The sequence below is a fragment of the Schistocerca nitens genome, chromosome 2 (genome assembly GCF_023898315.1).
Source record: "Schistocerca nitens isolate TAMUIC-IGC-003100 chromosome 2, iqSchNite1.1, whole genome shotgun sequence".
Classification (NCBI taxonomy): Eukaryota; Metazoa; Arthropoda; class Insecta; order Orthoptera; family Acrididae; genus Schistocerca; species Schistocerca nitens.
Window position 1 is genome coordinate 260,385,522 of NC_064615.1, and position 17,781 is coordinate 260,403,302.

Genomic DNA, 17,781 nt, shown 5'->3' on the forward strand with positions numbered 1-17,781 from the left:
TAAAGCAGGCCCAGACATGGTAATTGGATGTCTCTATAGGCCCCCTGGCTCAGCAGCTGTTGTGGCTGAGCACCTGAAGGATAATTTGGATAATATTTCGAGTAGATTTCCCCACCACGTTATAGTTCTGGGTGGAGATTTTAATTTGCCGGATATAGACTGGGAGACTCAAACGTTCATAACGGGTGGTACGGACAAAGAATCTAGTGAAATTTTTTAAGTGCTTTATCTGAAAACTACCTTGAGCAGTTAAACAGAGAACTGACTCGTGGCGATAACATATTAGACCTTCTGGTGACAAACAGACCCGAACTATTTGAAACAGTTAACGCAGAACAGGGAATCAGCGATCATAAAGCGGTGACGCCATCGATGATTTCAGCCATAAATAGAAATATTAAAAAAGGTAGGAAGATTTTTCTGTTTAGCAAAAGTGACAAAAAGCAGATTACAGAGTACCTGACGGCTCAATACAAAAGTTTTGTCTCAAGTACAGATAGTGTTGAGGATCAGTGGACAAAGTTCAAAACCATCATACAATATGCGTTAGATGAGTATGTGCCAAGCAAGATCGTAAGAGATGGAAAAGGGCCACCGTGGTACAACAACCGAGTTAGGAAACTGCTGCGGAAGCAAAGGGAACTTCACAGCAAACATAAACATAGCCAAAGCCTTGCAGGCAAACAAAAATTACGCGAAGCGAAATGTAGTGTGAGGAGAGGCGTTCAGTGAATTCGAAAGTAAAGTTCTATGTACTGACTTGGCAGAAAATCCTAAGAAATTTTGGTCTTATTTCAAAGCGGTAGGTGGCTCAAAACAAATTGTCCAGACACTCTGTGACCAAAATGGTACTGAAACAGAGGATGACAGCTTAAAGGCCGAAATACTAAATGTCTTTTTCCAAAGCTGTTTCACAGAGGAAGACTGCACTGTAGTTCCTTCTCTAGATTGTCGCACAGATGACAAAATGGTAGATATCGAAATAGACAACAGAGGGATAGAGAAACAATTAAAATTGCTCAAAAGAGGAAAGGCCACTGGACCTGATGGGATACCAGTTCGATTTTACACAGAGTACGTGAAGGAACTTGCCCCTCTTCTTGCAGCGGTGTACCGTAGGTCTCTAGAAGAGCGTAGCGTTCCAAAGGGTTGGAAAAGGGCACAGGTCATCCCCGTTTTCAAGAAGGGACGTCGAACAGATGTGCAGAACTATAGACCTATATCTCTAACGTTGATCAGTTGTAGACTTTTGGAACACTTATTATGTTCGAGTATAATGACTTTTCTGGAGACTAGAAATCTACTCTGTAGGAATCAGCATGGGTTTCGAAAAAGACGGTCGTGTGAAACCCAGCTCGCGCTATTCCTCCACGAGACTCAGAGGGCCATAGACACGGGTTCACAGGTAGATGCCGTGTTTTTTGACTTCCGCAAGGCGTTCGATACAGTTCCCCACAGTCATTTAATGAAGAAAGTAAGAGCATATGGACTATCAGACCAATTGTGTGATTGGATTGAAGAGTTCCTAGATAACAGAACGCAGCATGTCATTCTCAATGGAGAGAAGTCTTCCGAAGTGAGAGTGATTTCAGGTGTGCCGCAGGGGAGTGTCATAGGACCGTTGCTATTCACAGTATACATAAATGACCTTGTGGATGACATCGGAAGTTCACTGAGGCTTTTTGCAGATGATGCTGTGGTGTATCGAGAGGTTGTAACAATGGAAAATTGTACTGAAATGCAGGAGGATCTGCAGCGAATAGACGCATGGTGCAGGGAATGGTAATTGAATCTCAATGTAGACAAGTGTAATGTGCTGCGAATACATAGAAAGATAGTTCCCTTACATTTAACTACAAAATAGCAGGTCAGCAACTGGAAGCAGTTAATTCCATAAATTATCTGGGAGTAGGCATTAGGAGTGATTTAAAATGGATGGTCATATAAGGTTGATCGTCGGTAAAGCAGATGCCAGACTGAGATTCATTGGAAGAATCCTAAGGAAATGCAATCCGAAAACAAAGGAAGTAGGTTACAGTACGCTTGTTCGCCCACTGCTTGAATACTGCTCAACAGTGTGGGATCCGTACCAGATAGGGTTGATAGAAGAGATAGAGAAGATCCAACGGAGAGCAGCGCACTTCATTACAGGATCATTTAATAATCGTGAAAGCGTTACAGAGATGATAAATAAACTCCAGTGGAAGACTCTGCAGGAGAGACGCTCAGTAGCTCGGTATGGGCTTTTGTTAAAGTTTCGAGAACATACCTTCACCGAAGAGTCAAGCAGTATATTGCTCCCTCCTACGTATATCTTGCGAAGAGACCATGAGGATAAAATCAGAGAGACTAGAGCCCACACAGAAGCATACCGACAATCCTTCTTTCCACGAACAATACGAGACTGGAATAGAAGGGAGAACCGATAGAGGTACTCAGGGTACCCTCCGCCACACACTGTCAGGTGGCTTGCAGAGTATGGATGTAGATGTAGATGTAGATTTAGATGGAGTTGCCTCAGTGCCATCACAGCCCAGGGAAACAGCCTAAAGTCTGTCAGCTGTGGTCAACACAGCTTTCAGCTGTTTCTGTAGGTAGAAAATTCTTCCTGCATCCATACACAATTGATCCATTTGTTTCCTATCCATAGTTACCAGCCTTCAGCTATACAAGAAGATATGAGGTGTAATCAAAAAGTAATGGGAATTTTTTAATTTTGCAGGCTTAATGTATCAAACTTACAGTTTTTTTTTTTTTTTTTTTTTTTTTTTTTTTTTTTTTTTACCTTGTTGGTACATATGTTTGTGTTTGCATTTTCAGCTGTTTTGAATATTGTTGACAATCAAAAAGGTTGTACCGAGTTTTTCAGTGCTCAGCAAATTTTTGGTTTCAAAAAAGGCAAATCAAAGATTTTGCATTAAGTTTTGCTTGCAAAATGGAATAAAGTGCAGCACCACATTTGAAATGTTAACTGTGGCTTTTGGCAAATCTACTGTGAGTAAGACAAGAGTTTAAGTGATATAAATGTATTGAAGAGGGTCAAGGTGATGATGAAGATGACGACCATCCTGGATGCCCTAGTTCATTGTTTACTGATGGCAATGTGGAAGAAGTAAAGAAAATGGTTCTGAAAAATTGCCAAGTCACCATTGGAGACATTGAAGATGATTTTGGCACATTCTTTGGCTCATTCCAGCTGCTTTTTTTTTTTTTTTCATGAAATGTGTAGCAGCAAAGTTTGTTCCAAAATGGTTAAAATTCAACCAAAAACAGCATCACGTAGACATCACTCAGAATTTGCTGAATGACGTTGACATCAATCCAGAACTTCTTTAGAAGTTTATAACACATAACGAAACATAGTGGGTACAGGTATAATATCAAAACCAAGGCCCACTCATCCCAATGGAAACTGCCTGAAAAGAAAAGAAAGAAAAGAGAGAGAGAGAGAGAGAGAGAGAGAGAGAGAGAGAGAGAGAGAGAGAGAGAAGTAAAAAATTGACAGGTTCAATCACATGTGAATGTTGTTCTTGAACACAGTGGGATAGTGGGGATAGTGCATCATGAGTTCCTGTATTATGGTTGTACGGTCAATAAGGAATACTACCTGCAAGGCGACAAATTGCTCAAACACCATAATGAAAAGTGAGTTCTAGAAGTGCTTCCAAAATTGGAAAAAGTGCTGGCACGAGTGTAAAGTGTGTGTAAGTATTTGAGGGGGATTACTTTGAACGGGACAAAGTTGATGTTGATGAATAAATAAAGATTCTTTAATAAAAACAAAAATTCCCATCACTTTTTGATCACACCTCATATATACTAATAACTCATGTGTTAAATACTTTGATTCCCTTCTGCCTGGTTTTCCCACAGTTTATGTTCCACTTCTGCAAAATGATTTTCTCCAGACATAAGTTCTCAGACCTTTCTTTCTCAGCTTAGGATCTATTTTAATACTGGTTGTCTTGTTTTAAAGATAAATGCTCTTTTTGCCCGTGCTTGTGTTTTAATGATAAATGCTCTTTTTGCCCATGCTTGTCTGCTTCTTATGTCAGTTTACTTCATCTGTTATTATTTTCCTTCCATGCAGGAGAATTCCTTCACTTCATTTACTATGTGGTCCTCAGTACTTTAGTCTTTCTTTAGCTTCCTCTTAGTCCATATTCTTTGCTCAGTATACTGTTCATTCAATTCAGCAGGTCCTATAATTTTTCCTCACTTTCAAACACAACAGCAATGTCAACATGGAATCATATTAATGATAACCTGTCATGCTGAATTTTAATCCTAGTCTTGAACTTCCTTCAGAAGCTGTGACATAGTTTTGAACAGAACAGTGATCCAGAAAGTGTAAAATAAGTTTTCTTTATTTCCATCTGCAATCACAAAATGGTTTGGTCCTTAGACTTCCAGTTTTAGTAAGTGATGACCATTATCAAGCAGCAGAATGTGGGATAACCAAATACAACTAGTGTACAGTCTACACCTTAAAACAGTAAAAAGTACCTTAATGAAAAGTATTACTTTCATACATGTGGAAAAAATGCACTGAAAATATGACCAATACAATGACGATGTCACCATGGTTTCATTATATTAGGATATTTTTTAAAACAGGTATACCTCATCTTATTTTAAGTCTATATTTTCCACATACGCGAAAGTAACACTTTTCATTGTGGTGTATTTCATTGTTTTAAGATGGAGGCTGTTCATTAGTTACATTTGGTTTTCCCATGTTTCACTGCATATCTGGAGATGATTATTGCTGACCAAAACTGGTAGTCTAAGTGCCAAACAATTTGTGATCATAGATGGGAATAAAAGAGATTTATTCCAGCATTTTTTTTTATTTCCCTCATTGCATCTTCAATACACATTTTGAATAATAGAAGAGAGAACAGAATCCATGTCCTACACACTTTTTAATCTGAACACTTCTCTCTTGGTGTTCCATTCTTAATGTTCCTAGTTCTTATCCGTATGACGCATTTGTCTGTCTTTCCTTCTAGTGTATTCTTCTGTGGAATTCAAGACATCTCGCTCCACTTTCCTGATTTTGAATGTTTTTTGATAAATCCTATGAAAGTGTATTTATTTTTCATCAGTCTTGCTTCGATTATCAAATATAACATTTCAGCTACCTCTCTGTACCTTTACTTCTCCTAAAACCAAAGTGATTGTCATCTAAACTGTCCTGGAATTTTCTTTTAAATTCTCTTGTATATTATTCTGGCCAGCAATTACAATGCATCAGCTGTTTGGCTAAATGTGTGATATTTGTTATTGGAGTTTACAGGAAAGTCCAGTGGTGTGTCTTCAGCCTCACAGATTCCACATACTAGCTTTAATAACTGTTTGTTTGCCACTACCCTCAGTAATTTTTAAAATTTCGGAGGATTGCTATTCATCTCTTCTGCGTAGCTTTCTTGCAAGTCTACCAAAGCTCTGGCAATTCTGTTAAAAATCGGCCTACTCTTGTCATTAACTCTTTGAAGGATGGGCATCACTGTAACCTACCATATATGTAGACTCTTTGAAAGAGCAGTGGTCACTGTGGCTAACCACATTATTTGTCTCAGTTTACCACTCAGGTTGGTATTCTCTCAACTAATCAATTAATTGTTGACTTAAGTTTCACTAGATGGCAGGAAAATCACAGTGCAGCACTTTTGCACATATTTATGAAATGATGTGGTATTTCATGCATTGCTGTTGGTGTTTGTGGAAGTGTCAGTCATTTCTCTCTCTAGCTCTTTTTTATATGACTATTTTTGGTAAGTAATTGTATATATTTATGTGTTGACCTTCCATAAATCTACAAGTAATATTACTTTTTATTTGAATAGAATTTTCTATACTTCACAGACGTATTTCTATGTGGTTAGTGGCACTAACCACTGACTTCCTTCTACACCCGGTGAATTTTCTTCACCATCCAACACGTCTCACCAAAAAAGAGTAACAGAGGAAGAATGTTATCGAATATTATTTGATAAAATTCCTTCTAGTGACAACAGACTTGACAGTGATGAAAGTGATGACAGTGATCTGACATTCACTACAGATTGTGCATCTTCTAATTTTGTTTACAGTTGCATGTTGAGCAGTAGTGATTCTGAGGATAACAGTGAAAGTGATGAGACAAGTTAAAATAATGCAGTGCCACTCTCTGTTCCAGCAACAGTGATGATATATGGGGCCACAGGTGTTAAACAAGTGCCATTATTTATTGGAAAAAATGATTTGGTTGTAGAATTAAAGAACAAACTGAACCTGAAGTCAGTTATTTTGCGAATTTTTGGATGAAACATCAAGAAACTACACAGTGTTTCAAAGCAATTTGTATGCAACACAGACAGGCAACTCTTTTGTTCCCACCAATGGATATGAAATATTGTTTGATAGGTTAAGAGTATGGAGCTGTATTGAGGACTTTCCCAAAACTAGTAAACACATCATCAACATCTGCTCCACTAACTATTTAAACTGCAATGTATGTGTCAACACACTCAGTTGCCAACTGTCGTAACTTGTATGAGATCAAGAATTATATAGACACTTTAGTACTCTATTTTTCATAGACAAAACTACGTCATTGCGTGGGAATTACGGAAAAACCTACCTGCAGATATTACTGCAGGACTGATCCAGACCCTGGTGAAAGCTATATATCACAGTTAATATTAGTAAAACGATTTAGTCAGTTACTGAGTAACTTACATCTTGGGGATTATTCTGTGGCTCCTGACAGAAACAGTCAGAATTATGACAAACTATACAAACTCTGTCTGCTGCTAGATTGTTTGAACAGGAAATTCCAAGACTCTCGCTATTGATTAAGCAATGATTAAATTCAAAGGCAGGTTATCTTTCAGACATGAGAAACAGACCTATAAAGAGGGGGTACAAAGTGTGGATGTTATGTGATGCATTATCATACAACTTGAAAATTGATATTTATACAGGAAAAGTTTCACAGTCCTTGGTAATAAGATTAGGATTGACAGTGGTTCTAAATTTAACAAGTGACCTTCATGGAAAGAAACATATTATCTTTATGGACAGTTGCTTTACATCATATAATGTGTTCAGGAACCTACATTCCAATAGTCGGCACACTCATGGAACAATAAATTCCAGAAAGAGAAAAGGAACTTGAGAGAGGATAATTCGATTACAGAATTAGTAATGATGGGTTAGTTATCTGTAGATATAACAGGTCAGTCAACATGATTTCTACATGTCATGCACCATTGGATCAAGTGCCCACAGTAAATGACAGGATAAAAGATGGAACAGTAATCAATATCACTTGCCCTCTTGTGCTAAAAGATTACAATTTCGGTATGAATTGTGTGGACAATTTTGATTGAGTGAAGGCAGACTATGTTACAGATAAAAAAAGCAATAAATATTGCTTGAGATTGTTCTTTCAGTTTATATCACAATAATGAAATTAAAGTGTTACTATGGATCAAATTTGAAATATGTAAATTATTGGTCACACCTCTCAAGGGTAAATTTTTATGGCTTTTACCTGCCCCTCAAAGAGTTAATCCATGATAGTGCAATCACTGATGGGATGTGAAACTCTAATTTTCCTTCCTTTTCAATGACCCTTTTTACAACTTTCTCATATAACAGAAATTGTAAAAATAATTTTTTCAGAAGAGTCAGGATAGACATATCATAAGATTAGTTGTGTGCTTCATTAAACTGAACAAAATTTAAAAAGAATTTCTTCATAGTTATTATTGTGCAAGAAGATTCTCCATTGTAATCATATGAGACAATTGTAATCATATGAGAAACACATCAGGTGAAAATGCTTCATTTTACCTGTCAAATAAGTTGTGTAAGTAGCCCCTGCTAGAGAATCATATAAAAGCACAAAGGTTATATATGGAGGGGGTAGGGGCAAGGGGGGGAGGGGGCCAAAGGATAGGCTTCTTAATTTCTGTCTCAGAATAATCTTGTTGGAAATATTGGTTGCCGCAAATGGCCATTGCATTTTTTAACTATACTGGAAGTATCTAAAGTCATATTATGCTTACTTACAGTCATATTGGCCTCATATGTGGGATTGATTAATGCAGTCAAAGTTGGTGGTTTATCCTACCTGCTGTTAAAACTGACCTTCTATTCCTTGTGGACAGTAGCTGCACCCATAGCAAACAGATCTTGAAAAGCTTCTTAGTGAACAGTGGATTGTGGTTCTTACTTGATGTCCATGTAGATCCAGTATGCTGTTGGTAGTTTGTCTGTTGAATTTTCTTGTTCAGAGACAAGTACTCTGCAAGTTTCCATCCATGAACTATGGGTCCACATCAAAGCAGTCTAGGAAGGAACTATCCCTGGAAGAGAAGGTTAGAGTTTAAATTACCCTTCAGTATTAAGATCATTAGAGATGGATGTCCCTGCAAAATATCCCTGATCTTTTCCTGTCAGTGGAATCTTTTGTAGAAGTTGTTGTGTAACTCCACTCACTTCTGTTTTCCTTAGTGTGAGATTCTTACAGAGTACTAAAATATATATAGTTTTTCGATTGCATATTTTTGGAATATAGCAATTTTCTTAAATTTAAGTGCATATGTTTAATATTTCTGTTTTGTATGTATCTGTGTAATGTTTACTGCCATTTGCAATTCAGTTTTAAATGTATCTCTAGTATTTTTGTCTTCTTTTTTGCAGGCTCAAGTTTCACACCGTGAAGCAGTGCAGAGGAACACTCCAGAACTGGCACTTCCAGGACGTCTCTTGCCAGACATGCTTCCAGAACACCTCCCAGCCATTCCTCCAGAATCAATTCATTTATGTCAGATGCATAATTGTTTTGATCACTCTCGATGTTCTTTAGTGTCAGGTTTTCCAGTGTTTCTGTATGATCCAGATAAGTTTCCTATAGCCAGTGCTGGCTGGGAAGTTGAGGGATTTGTGAAGACAACACTAAAGCAGACTCTTGGCTACAATCCTCACTATACATCAGAACCCACCGAGGCGTGTTTATTTGTAGTGCTAGTAGGTGAAACTTTAGCAGTTTCAAGTACTAATATCAGTCAGCAACCTATATCAACTGAAGCATTGCACAAATTACCATTCTGGGGTGGTGACGGCCGTAACCACATCCTCCTAAACCTGGCGCGCAGTGGGAGCACTGGACGGCGAGACTTAGCCACTGGAAGTCAGGACGCTTTCAAGGGTGTTGACACTGGACGAGCTATTATTGTGCAGTCAACATTTTTAAGGTCCAGATTTCGACACAATTTTGACGTGATAGCTCCTCCCGTGCTGGGACCACCTGGAGGAGATGTGTGGCAAGATTGTCCGCGGATGGTGCCAGCTCGCAGAAAAATTCTGATTTCATTTCAAGGTGAATTGAGGAAGCTGTCGAACAGAACTGTAAAAGAAATAAGCAGTACAGCGTATCTTGATGATCTTGATGGTAATGTGGATAGTTATCACAAGACCGAGCATAATAAAAAACGTGACAGTTATTATACACAGGACATTGACACATTTATTGTAGAGCATCTCAAGAGAATGGAGAGGGGTTCCACATCAGACAAGTTTCTGTTTCAGTTTGAGTGTTTGCTTTCACCAGTGAGAGGAAGGACAGGTGCAGGGGATATTTTAGGGGAGTGGAGACTCTGTGGAACAGAATCATCACGATTAAGTGTGCTCAAGGAATCTACATTTGTGTTGATTATTGCACCAGTGGGTAGAGAAGTATTGTCAACAGCACCAATGCAACTACGTATTTATGAAGCTCTTAAGGCTGGTGCTGTGCCTGTTGTTCTGGGCGGCGATCAGGCACTCCTTCCTTTTGATGAGGTTATTGACTGGAGGAAAGCTGCAATTCTGCTTCCAAAAGTGAGTAGCAAATTAAGATTTTGTACACAGTTCTATGATAATCATTAACCATTTTCACGCATTGCTGGGTAAGGGCCATTTCCACAGATGACAACCTTCCTCTCTCTGTTAGAGTTTTTCCTGCCTGTTTATTGTAGTCTATCATCTTCTGTTAGGCAGTCACTTTATCACCTTCATTATTTGTCTGGAAGAATCCAACAGAAAATTTCTTTAGCCCATATTTTACTATTTTATCTGGCTGTATGACCAACTGTTCTTTATTTGAATTTCGCAGCAGTCACTTTGACATCCTCATATACTTTCATCCTGAGTCTCATTGACAGGTCTGCAAATTGTATCCATGCGAAATTATGCCAGTGATCTATAGAATACAAGAAATTTTTTAAAAAATTATAAAATTTCATAAACAACTAAAACAGAAGGTACAGTGAGACATTAGTTTTGTAGATTACTATAAAGCTCTCCCTCTCGCCACAAACCATGGATGTTGCCATTGGTGGGGAGGCTTGTGTGCCTCAGCAATACAGATAGCTGTACCATAGGTGCAGCTTCAATGGAGGGTTATCTGTTGAGAGGCTAGGCAAATGTGTCGTTCCTGAAGAGTGGCAGCAGCCTTTTCAGTGGTTTCAGGGGCAACAGTCTGGATGATTGACTGATCTGGCCTTGTAACATAAACCAAAACGGCCTTGCTCTGCAGGTACTGCAAACATCTGAAAGCAAGGGGAAGCTACAGCCGTAATTTTTCCCGAGGGCATGTAGCTTTACTATACGGTTAAATGATGATGGCGTCCTCTTGGATAAAATATTCTGGAGGTAAAATAGTCCCGCATTTGGATTTCCGAGCAGAGACTACTCAGGAGGATGTCATTATCAGGAGAAAGAAAACTGGCTTTCTACAGATCGGAGCACGGAATGTCAGATCCCTTAATCGAGTAGGTAGGTTAGAAAATTTAAAAAGGGAAATGGAGAGGTTAAAGTTAGATATAGTGGGAATTAGTGAAGTTTGGTGGCAGGAGGAACAAGACTTCTGGTCTGATGAATACAGGGTTATAAATACAAAATCAAATAGTGGTAATGCAGGAGTAGATTTAATAATGAATAAAAAAATAGGAGCGCGGGTAAGCTATTGTAGCCAAGATAGACACGAAGCCCATGCCTACTGCAGTAGCACAAGTTTAAATGCCAGCTAGCTCCGCAGATGACAAAGAGATTGAAGAAATGTACGATGAGATAAAAGAAATTATTCAGATAGTGAAGGGGGATGAAAATTTAAGTCACGGAGGACTGGAACTCGACAGTAGGAAAAGGAAGAGAAGGAAATGTAGTTGGTGAATAAGGAATGGGGGTAAGGAATGAAAGAGGAATTTTGCAAAGAGCATAACTTAATCATAGCTTAAGAATCATGAAAGAAGGTCGTATATATGGAAGAGGCCTGCAGACACTGGAAGGTTTCATATAGATTATATAATGGTAAAACAGAGATTTAGGAACCAGGTCTTAAATTGTAAGACCATAATCTATTGGTTATGAACTGTAGATTAAAACTGGGAATTTAAGGAGATGGGACCTGGATAAACTGAAAGAACCAGAGGTTGTAGAGTGTCTCAGAGAGAGCATTAGGGAACGATTGACAAGAACAGGGGAAAGAAATACAGTTGAAGAAGAATGGGTAGCTTTGAGAGATGGAATAGTTAAGGCAGCAGAGGATCAAGTAGATAAAAAGACAAGGGCCTAGTATAAATCCTTGGGTAACAGAAAATATATTGAATTTAATTGATGAAAGGAGCAAATATAAAAATGCAGTAAATGCAGCAGGCAAAAAGGAATACAAATGTCTCAAAAATGAGATCGACAGGAATGCAAAATGGCTAAGCAGGGATGGCTAGAGGACAAATGTAAGGATGTATAGGCATGTATCATTAGGGAAAAGATAAATGCTGCTTACAGGAAAATTAAAGACACAATTGGAGAAAGAGAACCACTTGAATGAATATAAAGAGCTCAGATGCAAAACCAGTTCTAAGCAAAGAAGGATAAGCAGAAAGGCAGAAGGCATATGTAGACGGTCTGTACAAGGGTGATGTACTTGAGGTCAATATTATGGAAATGGAATAGGACATAGATGAACATGAAATGGGAGATATGATACTGCATAGAGAATTTGACAGAGCACTGAAAGATGTAAGACGAAACAAGGCCCCAGGAGTAGACAACATTCCTTTAGAACTACTGATGGCCTTGGGAGAGGCAGCCCTGACAAAACTCTACCATCTGGTGAGTAAGATGTATGAGACAGGCGAAATACCCTCAGACTTCAAGAAGAATATAATAATTCCAATCCCAAAAAAAGCAGGTGTTGACAGGTGTGAAAATTACTGAACTAATAGTTTAATAAGTCACAGCTGCAAAATACTAACATGAATTCTTTACAGACGAATGCAAAAATTGGTAGAAGCCAACCTCCGGTAAGATCGGTTTGGATTCCATAGAAATGTTGGGACACATGAGGCAAAACTGACCCTGCAACTTATCTTAGAAGATAGATTAAGGAAAGGCAAACCTACATTTCTAGCATTTGTAGACTTTGGCAAGGCTTTTGACAACGTTGACTGGAACACTGTTTCAAATTCTGAAGGTGGCAGGGGTCAACTACAGGGAGTGGAAGGCTATTTACAATTTACACAGAAACCAACTATGGGAGTCATAAGAGTTGAGGGGCATGAAAGGAAAGCAGTAGTTGAAAAGGGAGTGAGACAGGGCTGTAGCCTATGCCAGATGTTATTCAATCTGTATATTGAGAAAGCAGGGAAAAAGAGAGAGAGAGAGAGAGAGAGAGAGAGAGAGAAGGAATTAATATCCATGGAGAAAAAATAAAAACTTTGAGGTTTCCTGATGACATTGTAGTTCTGTCAGAGACAGCAATGGACGTGGAAGAGCAGTTGAACGGAATGGACAGTGTCTTGAAAGGAGGATATAAGATGAACATCAACAAAAACAAAACGAGGATAATGGAATGTAGTCGGATTAAATCGGGTGATGCTGAGGGAATTAGATTAGGAAATGAGACACTTAAAGTAGTAAAGGAGTTTTGCTATTTGGGGAGCAAAATAACTGACAATGCTCGAAGTAGAAAGGATCTAAAATGTAGAATGGCTATGGCAAGGAAAGCATTTCTGAAGAAGAGAAATTGGTTGACATCGAGTATAGATTTAAGTGTCAGGAAGTCTTTTTTGAAAATATTTGTATGGAGTGTAGCCATGTGTGGAAGTGGAACATGGACGAGGATGGCTAGATCACGTAACTAATGAGGAGGTACTGAATGTAATTGGTAGAAGAGGAGTTTGTGGCACAACTAGACTAGAAGAAGGGATCGGTTGGTAGGACATATTCTGAGGCATCAAGGGATCACCAATTTAGTACTGGAGGGCAGCGTGGAGGGTAAAAATCGTAGAGTGAGACCAAGGGATGAATACACTGAGCAGATTCAGGATGTAGGTTGCAGTAGCTACTTGGAGATGAAGAAGCTTGCACAAGATAGAGTAGCATGGAGAGCTGCATCAAACCAGTCTGTGGACTGAAGACTACAACATAAAATGCTCTCTCTCTGTTATTTTGATAAGTATTAGCTTTCTTTTTGCATAACTAAATGAATCTTAAATTATCAGGACTCTTTCAGAAAATGTAAATTTTATGGAGTATTATATTAGCTTTTGCAGTACTGCCTGCTAGTTTTCTTCATGTTGTATGGAAAATGTAATGTTTTCTTCCTGTTTTGCATCTGACATGTCAATTGTAAAATGTTTTCCTTCTTTGACATTATGGCATTTCCCTGCCTCCCAGATGCCATATTTTCACTGTAACTGCCATGTCAGTTTGGTATTGCTTTCTCATGTTGAGTCCTACATACATGTGTATATGTGACTAGAAAACAAAGACCGAGCGAGGTGGCGCAGTGGTTAGCACACTGGTCTCGCATTCGGGAGGACGACGGTTCAATCCCGTCTCCGGCCATCCTGATTTAGGTTTTCCGTGATTTCCCTAAATCGTTTCAGACAAATGCCGGGATGGTTCCTTTGAAAGGGCACGGCCGATTTCCTTCCCAATCCTTCCCTAACCCGAGCTTGTGCTCCGTCTCTAATGACCTCGTTGTCGACGGGACGTTAAACACTAACCACCACCACCACTAGAAAACAGAAACTCCAGTTGGCAGAACATCTGAATAGCAACTTATGATTTTTATCTTGAATCTCATCTATCAGTGTTAATAATTAAATAGCACTATGTCGACCAAAGGGTTACCTGCAAAGCAGTTAACAGATTTTTCTGTTTCAACTCTCAGTTCCGAGATCACACTGAATGCCTCTGAAAAGTGTGTTCTACTTTTCTCTTCTGCTTACACCAAAACTTACAACTGATCATATATAGTAAAGTCAGGAAGTTCAAGATTTACTCATACCTAAGTTTAACTGAGATGTAAGATGTAGGAGTTACTTTATTTCATCAAGTCTGCAAACAAATTGTTGCTGACAAATTGTTTTGAGAGCAATAAGAGATTTGTTCATTGTGATGAATTAACTGAAATATACACTGAAAGAGCAAGGCATATATGATGGCTGCAGGAAGTACTGCGATCAAAATGAGATATTTTGCTTTACATCTGGATATAAAATCCAAGCCCACATGGTATATTCAAAAGCCTAGATGAGATTGCCAAAATAATTCACCAGAAGCTAAGATAGCAGGTTCAGTTAATGAAAGTCTTTTTTCCAAAGTACATATAAGATCCTCTTACTGTTATATAAGATGAAAAATTTCAATATTTACTGGAACCACAATGATCAATAAAACAATACATTGAAATTCAGCTGGCATAACAGTGATTGACAAAGCTGAGTGAGTCACTTTCCTCACAGAGATTGCTGTACCTTACACCACCTGCATTGAGAATGTGACCAAATACAGGAATTTTGCAGTCGAGATAGAAACCATATGCAAACAGAAATGAGTACATGTTGTACCTTTGATAATGTCTGACACCGGTACTGTCTGAAAGTGAACTATAAAGATCTTAAAGGACCTACTGCTGCACCTTGTGCTTAGTTGGCAACTGCAGAATGCAGTTACACTGAACACTTGCAGAACGATTTGCCAGTTTCTTGGTGAACAACAATGTGGAAAGAATAGATTACTAGTCACATCATAGAGCAGATTCTAAGTTGCAGGCTGGCACAGTGAAAAGACTGCTAGGCATTTAAGCTATCGGACAGAAGAGTGAGTAGAAATACATCCTTTTCAAATTGTTGTTATTCCATCTGAGACTTTCCATTGTTTAACTAAGTGATACCTTCTTGTATAAACCCTTCTCATTAAGTATGTACTTCAAATAATAATAATAATAATAATAGTCATTACTACTACTACTACTACTACTACTACTACTACTTTCTTCTTCCCAGCTCTTTTGAATCTGGACTTCACTTATATATTAAATATATTAAAAAACGCATGATACCTCTTCCATCCTCCAATTTCTTTGCCTTTGTTTCTCACACATAAAGCTGATGACGACTGCAGTGCCATCCAGTGAATACTGATCACAAGCTCTGTGATGCCTATTGGCCACTTTCAGTAAGAAAATGCATTATGCTGCTTGCGTGAGATAAAGCTTGTTTATTTAGTTTTCCAACCAAGTAGGGAATGATATTGTTATTTTTAGGAAAATACGTGGATGGGTCCTTGGAAAAGGACATGACCAATTTCCTTCCTCACTCTTCTCAACCTAAGCTTATGCTCCATATCTAGGGATCTTTCGCTCTCAGTGGGATGATAAATCTCAGTTGTTTTCTTCATGATACCCTTAACAGTGGTATCACTCAGTAATACAAAATAAAGCAATGGAAAATCCAGGATGGAATAATGACAAGCTTGGAATCAGCATCTTTGCTATATGATGAGTAGCAATCAACCCATTTCATAATATTGTCAAAATACAAAATAATTTTGTTTCCAAGTTTTTGTTGGTTATTGTCATCATTCATAAAACTTCTGGCTGGGATTACAATCATCAGTAGATAATGCCAACTAATGCAATTCATCTTGAACAGATATAACAGAGAAAGTTGCCAAATGAGTGATCACTGCCTCATGAGATGCATCTTAATCTATACCACCCACAAATAAAACTACTTTTTTGCTGTTCTGTCTGCCATATTTACAAAATATGTGTCTTTGAATTTACATTACTGTTCACGGTCAAATACATGAATATGGTCTCTTAGTTGTGAAATACTGCTCTTATAATTACGGTATGATTGCTAGATGCCAATCACAACAGTGCTGTGAGCAGCCGCATGAATAGTCCTCTGTGTCCCCAATGCGTTGGAGATTTTTTCTTTTTCTTTACCCTTGTACATCTGAAGATGTTCTACAGGGTGTTCCACATAAAACCAACATGCTTCAAGCCCGAGATTCAGGTAAAAATAAACTAACTGAAAATGAATAGACAGTAGCATACACACAGTTACCTGTTTGTAAAAGGTGCTGGAGGTTGTGACCATGGGCACCCAGGCATAACTGACTTTGTGTGTGATGTCATGTTGTTAATTCAGTTTCTCTAGTAATGTTTTGTATAAGATTGTCTGTTGTACGAGGATTGTCAGCATACACTTGACTTTTTAATCTGACCCATAAATAAAAATTGCATGATGTTAACTCCGTGTATCTCGGGGACAATACTTTGGTTGGATATGTGAGCAGTTGCTCCATCTTGTCGGAAAGACCGTCAGAGACAGAGCACCTCGTGTTCCTGCTGCTAATAAGATGAGTACACTGTTCGTTTGTTACATATTTTCACAAGCTTCAACCAGGAGCGACTGCTGTGATGGATAGGAACTGGTATTGCTGTGAACAGATGCGAGCGGAGTTGGCGAACCTCCACTCACACCTCCAGGCTGCGTTGGTTTCCATCACACAGCTTGAGGGTGCTGCCAAGGGGCATCCCTGTGGGGGGTTGGATGCGGGGATGCGAGGGACGTCAAGCATGTCCCATGTGTCCTGCGATTGGTCCACTGCTGTGGCCGCCCTGGGTAATGCCTGCACTGAGGTTGATTCCTCACCTCTGGTCAAGTGGGAGATCATTCCAAAGCCTGGCACGCAGCGAAAAACTTTCCAAGGGGTTGATTGTAGGGCCTCCCCGGTTTGTTTGACGAACAGGTTTCAGGCGTTACCTGTGGCTGACGATGTCTCTGTGCCGGATGCAGTCGTCTACCCTGTTCTAGAGGAAGCTTCTCAGCCTACAAGGTCTGGGCATTCACAGAGGGTGGACTTGCTGGTAGTTGGGAGCTCCAACTTGAGGCGCGTAATGGGCCCTCTTTGGAATATGGCTGCCAGGGTGGGGAAGGAAGCCAGTGTGTGCTCCGTGTTCATACTGTGAGGGAGTCATTCTGGATGTGGAAAGGGTGCTTCCAGATGCCATGAAGAGAACAGGGTGCAGCCAACTGAAGGTAGTGGCTCATGTCGGTATCAATGACGTGTCGCTTTGGATCGGAGGAGATCCTCTCTGGTTTCGGGTGGCTAGCGGAAATGGTAAAGACTGCCAGTCTTGCTTGCGAGATTAAGGCAGAGCTCACCATCTGCAGCATCATTGATAGAACTGACTGTGGTCCTTTGGTGCAGAGCAGAGTGGAGGGTCTGAATCAGAGGCTCAGGCAGTTTTGTGACCGTTTAGGCTGCAGATTCCTTGACTTGTGACATCAGGTGGTGGGTTTCCGGGTTCCGCTTAATAGGTCAGAAGTACACTACACACAGGAGGTGGCTACATGGGTAGCGGGGGCTGTGTGGAAGGGACTAGGCAGTTTTTTAGGTTAGAGGGTCTCAGGGAACAGCAGAAAGGGTGTCTGTCTAAATGGG

At 39.4% G+C, this 17,781-nt stretch overlaps 1 protein-coding gene across 6 annotated transcripts in view; it reads left to right on the forward strand.

Moving 5' to 3' along the window:
• The window catches only part of LOC126235988 (exostosin-3), a 155,777-nt gene that overhangs the window by 47,400 nt on the left and 90,596 nt on the right, over window positions 1-17,781 (forward strand). For all 6 annotated transcript variants that reach the window (XM_049944981.1, XM_049944979.1, XM_049944983.1 and 3 more), the window contains one exon: window positions 8,695-9,873. In XM_049944981.1, the coding sequence (XP_049800938.1) occupies window positions 8,695-9,873 (1,179 nt within the window). The remainder of the gene's footprint in view (window positions 1-8,694; window positions 9,874-17,781) is intronic.